This window comes from Austrofundulus limnaeus, unplaced genomic scaffold (assembly GCF_001266775.1).
Source record: "Austrofundulus limnaeus strain Quisiro unplaced genomic scaffold, Austrofundulus_limnaeus-1.0 Scaffold157, whole genome shotgun sequence".
NCBI classification, from domain to species: domain Eukaryota; kingdom Metazoa; phylum Chordata; class Actinopteri; order Cyprinodontiformes; family Rivulidae; genus Austrofundulus; species Austrofundulus limnaeus.
In genome coordinates, this window is record NW_013952559.1 from 407,286 (window position 1) to 411,164 (window position 3,879).

At 40.0% G+C, this 3,879-nt stretch overlaps 1 protein-coding gene across 2 annotated transcripts in view; it reads left to right on the forward strand.

Annotated features, from left to right (window-relative positions):
- The window catches only part of bicdl2l (bicaudal-D-related protein 2-like), an 8,989-nt gene extending 5,110 nt beyond the window's left edge, over positions 1-3,879 (forward strand). For both annotated transcript variants that reach the window (XM_014016898.1, XM_014016897.1), the window contains 3 exons: positions 1,194-1,276; positions 1,389-1,509; positions 3,101-3,879. In XM_014016898.1, coding sequence (XP_013872352.1) covers positions 1,194-1,276; positions 1,389-1,509; positions 3,101-3,448 — 552 coding nt within the window. In that variant the 3' untranslated portion in view covers positions 3,449-3,879. The remainder of the gene's footprint in view (positions 1-1,193; positions 1,277-1,388; positions 1,510-3,100) is intronic.

Genomic DNA, 3,879 nt, shown 5'->3' on the forward strand with positions numbered 1-3,879 from the left:
AGTCTGCAATTTCAATAGCATTAGTTGACTCTTTTTCACTTAAATATCTATGTCTAGTTTTATCCACCTGAGACCCAGAAGAACCTATTTCAGATAATTGGAATGTAACTGTGGTGAAGTAGATTAAGTGCAAAAGCGGCCTGCCATACCCGGGAGCGTCCTCGTGCTGCTGAAATGATCTGCAGCGCTCAGACCCCGACTGTTAAATTAACAAGGTGGACGAGCGAGCAACCGTCCACATCCTGTTTTCATCTCCAGCTAACAAGAAAGAACTGTTTTTCAGACTTCTTTCTGGGTTTAAAAAAAAACAAACAAACCTCCGGTTGTTTCCCTATGCGCGCGCACACGCGTGTGTGTGTACAGATTTTTGCTTCATGGTGGGTACAGTTATTGACCTTTTCCCCGGTACACAGCCTGGTGAGGTTAGGGTTTGGGTCAGGTGTGTAGCGCTGACGCTATATTGCCTTATATGTATTAGCTCAGCGCTAGCACGACAAACAAGCTAAACTGAGGTCCTCCATCCATATTTTCAGTTACAGGCTGAGTCATTTTTGTGTTCCTCTCTGTCATGTGGATGGAGGACCTCAGTGACGAGAGGAGAATGTGTAGCGCTGAGCTAATACATATATATGGTGATAGCGTCAGTGCTAACGCTAAAGCTAACAGGCTAAGCTGAGGTTCTTCTTCCATAAAGCAGCTCTGTTGTCCTCCATCCATATTTTCAGTTCCAAGCTGAGTCATTTCTACCTTCTCCTCTCTGTCAACGCTCTCTGGTTTCATTGAAAAGAGTTGATCTTCAGATATTGTCTAAGATTAACCTTCAGGGTGGATATAGCTCACCAGCAGCCTCGCACCGATGACCTATACACGTCATCATCTACCCAGAATGCTTTGTGTGTAAATAAAATGGCCCCGTCCGTGTAATATATTCTTTAACTTTTAGTTTAAAAATTATAAAAACTGAGCATCCTACAGTATTTTTAGTCTTTATTTTACTGCTAAAGTATATGTTTATCAAATAAAGTCTAATGTTACAACTAATCCGGGATCCCTTTAAGACAAATAGAAAAAGTTTCATGCAGAAAAAATTCTTTAAACTATTTTTAAATTTTTGTTTTAAACTTTAAAATGGGTCAATTTGACCTGCAACATAACAGGAGGGTTAACTGCTTGTTTTTTTTTTTTTTTTTCAGGACTCCAAATCTGGTAAAAACGGCAAAGAGGACAGCACTATTCTGCAGCAGGCACTGAGAGACAGAGATGAGGCCATAGAGAAGTGAGTTCACACACTTCAAAATAACTGAATCAAGACTAAATGAGGGGGAAAATCTGTTTTTGACTCGTCGTTTCGTTTTAATTATTTAAAAAAATTTTTTTTTGCTGTGCAGAAAGAAGGCGATGGAGGACGAGGTTCTGCGCAGCAAGACGGAGATGATGATGCTGAACAACCAGCTGCTGGAAGCGGCACARAAACGTCTGGAGATCTCGCTGGAGCTCGAGGCCTGGAAGGTGAACTGAAGACGAGTTTAATGTTTAACAGAGGAAGGGTGTGCCCTCCAAACAAACACACACYTTGGACCGATTTAAAACCAGAGCGTCGTTCTCGGGCAGCCATGCAGAACTCAGCTGCAAGAGTCTAGAAAAGTAGAACACGCRCACGTCATTATCACAAGCTGCTAACTGTGACGCAGAAGGTGTTCAGRCATCAAACAGGACACGCAAAACAGCAATTAAAGTTCACCTACATTACATTAATGACCTGCAGTGTTTGAAGGCGTTGGTGTCCTGCCTGTGGGCGTAAATGTTGGTTTTCATTGTTTACATTCTTCTCTGGCACATTTTAGACACTTTAAATGGTCACCGCCTAAAGATGGAGGCAGGCAGTTATGKTTTTGTTTATGCGTGTTTGGAAATAAATCGTTAAGATATTCAYCTAAACTGTTTGAGTCAATCCAATTCAAGACGTCCRCTAAAGCTTATCAACAGTAGACTACGCAAAAATGGCCACGACTCAGTCCGTTTTATAAACGTTAAGCTGAACTGTTCTGTGGTTGTGTCTGAGAGTCATTATTAACGCACACAGAATGTTATTTTAATGTGTGGTAAAAACTTTTAACATCTTTATTGTGAGGGTTGGGTGGTGTTCGTTTCCAGCAGTCATTGTCCGAGAGGCGGGAGACACCCTGCGCAGGTTTCAAAAGTCCATCTCTGGGACAAAYGAGACAAATAATTTACACTCTCGCCCACACCTAGTGACAATTTAGAGCTTTAATAAACATAACATGCCTGTGGGCTGTGGGGGGAAAAAACACACCTGCGCAGGGAGAACATGCAAAAAAGTTTACAGTGGGATAGAAGATAAATAAATCTATGTTTTTTTTAAAGTCAATACTGCAACAAATAATCTAGTTTTTAACATTTGTAACTAAATATTTTCACAATAACATTTATTATCTTTATGGATTAGGGAAACTAGAATTGAGCAGAACTGCGTAGGAAAGGCAAGGGCCAGGCTATCTATGGACACACTTTTAGACCAAGTTAAAGTGTGACCTCAAAATGTTGTAATAAATATAAGTGCGTTTTTTGAAAAATAATAATTACAGCTGAGATGAACAGTTGTTGAGATATTTGCATGCGAAGTAACAGGAAGTGATGTCAAAGGAGAACGTCTGCATGTAAACAGTGTTGCTACAACTACTAACAGCTGTAGAGAAGAATCTGTTTCTTTGGATTGTTTTTGAGTCACCATCAGAGATGAAAAGTTATAGTTCAAATAATATTGTTTCAATAAACAAAGACCGAAGAGTTCCCCTTKGATGTCACTTCCTGTTTCACTTTGGCTGAGCCAAGTTCAAAAGAAAATACACCAGTTATGTGACAAACTGGGTAAAATCATGTGCGTTATGCCAAGTTTCTTATATAAAAAGATGTTTTCTGAGTTTTTGTATTTGAAGGACATGCATGTCRCGGGCACTTTAAAATAGTGTGGTAGTAGCTGAAGGTCATCTGCAACACCAACTCTGAGCATTAACTGATCACACGCTTTAAATTTGTATTCCCTTAAGTTATCACATTTTAATTTGTTTTACTTTTTCAGGAGGACTTCCAGCAGCTCCTCCAGCAGCAGCTGGTGAGTCAGCAGCAGGCAGAGCAGGCCCAGAAGAARCCTTCCCGCATGGGCATCCTGAGGAGAACCAACAAGCCTCCCATCCAACGGCCAAACAACTTCCCTCTGCCTGCACCCATACCTCACACAACCAACTCCAGCCAAATCTTCATGACGGGACACACTAACTTGCCGAGTCCTTCAAACTGCGTCAGTCCTTCTCCTAACAAAGGCACCTGGAAGCTGAAATTTAAGAAGGGCAAGCACAGTCAAATCTCAGACCTGGATGGAGAGGAGCTGGACTGCAACGACGGCTTCCAGGTCGTGTCACTCGATTGAAACCCCTTTTACAGAGGAAACCTGATCTGATGCACAACTCCTACACATAAAGTAGGATTTTATGACGGTTAGGTTGACAATCATGCAGATGAACAAGATTCAAAACCATGAAGAGAGAATTAAAGTTTTATTTAATCAGACGAGACGACAAAAAAGCTTTTGGATTCTTGGAAGCACCAGTGCTACTTTCAGCAGTTTTATTGAGGTAATTGAACTTTATTTATGATCAGTAACATAACCAAACAACTGAATGACAATATTTTATTTAATACATTTATTACATTTTGAATATTTAATCGAACACATACTTTAAATCTTGAAATGCCTTACTGTAAAAGAATACTACTGAGGATGAATGAGCCATGTAAATATTATTGTGATGTTTAAATGCTTTACAGTGACATAAAATAAAATAAATATATTGAAACAAA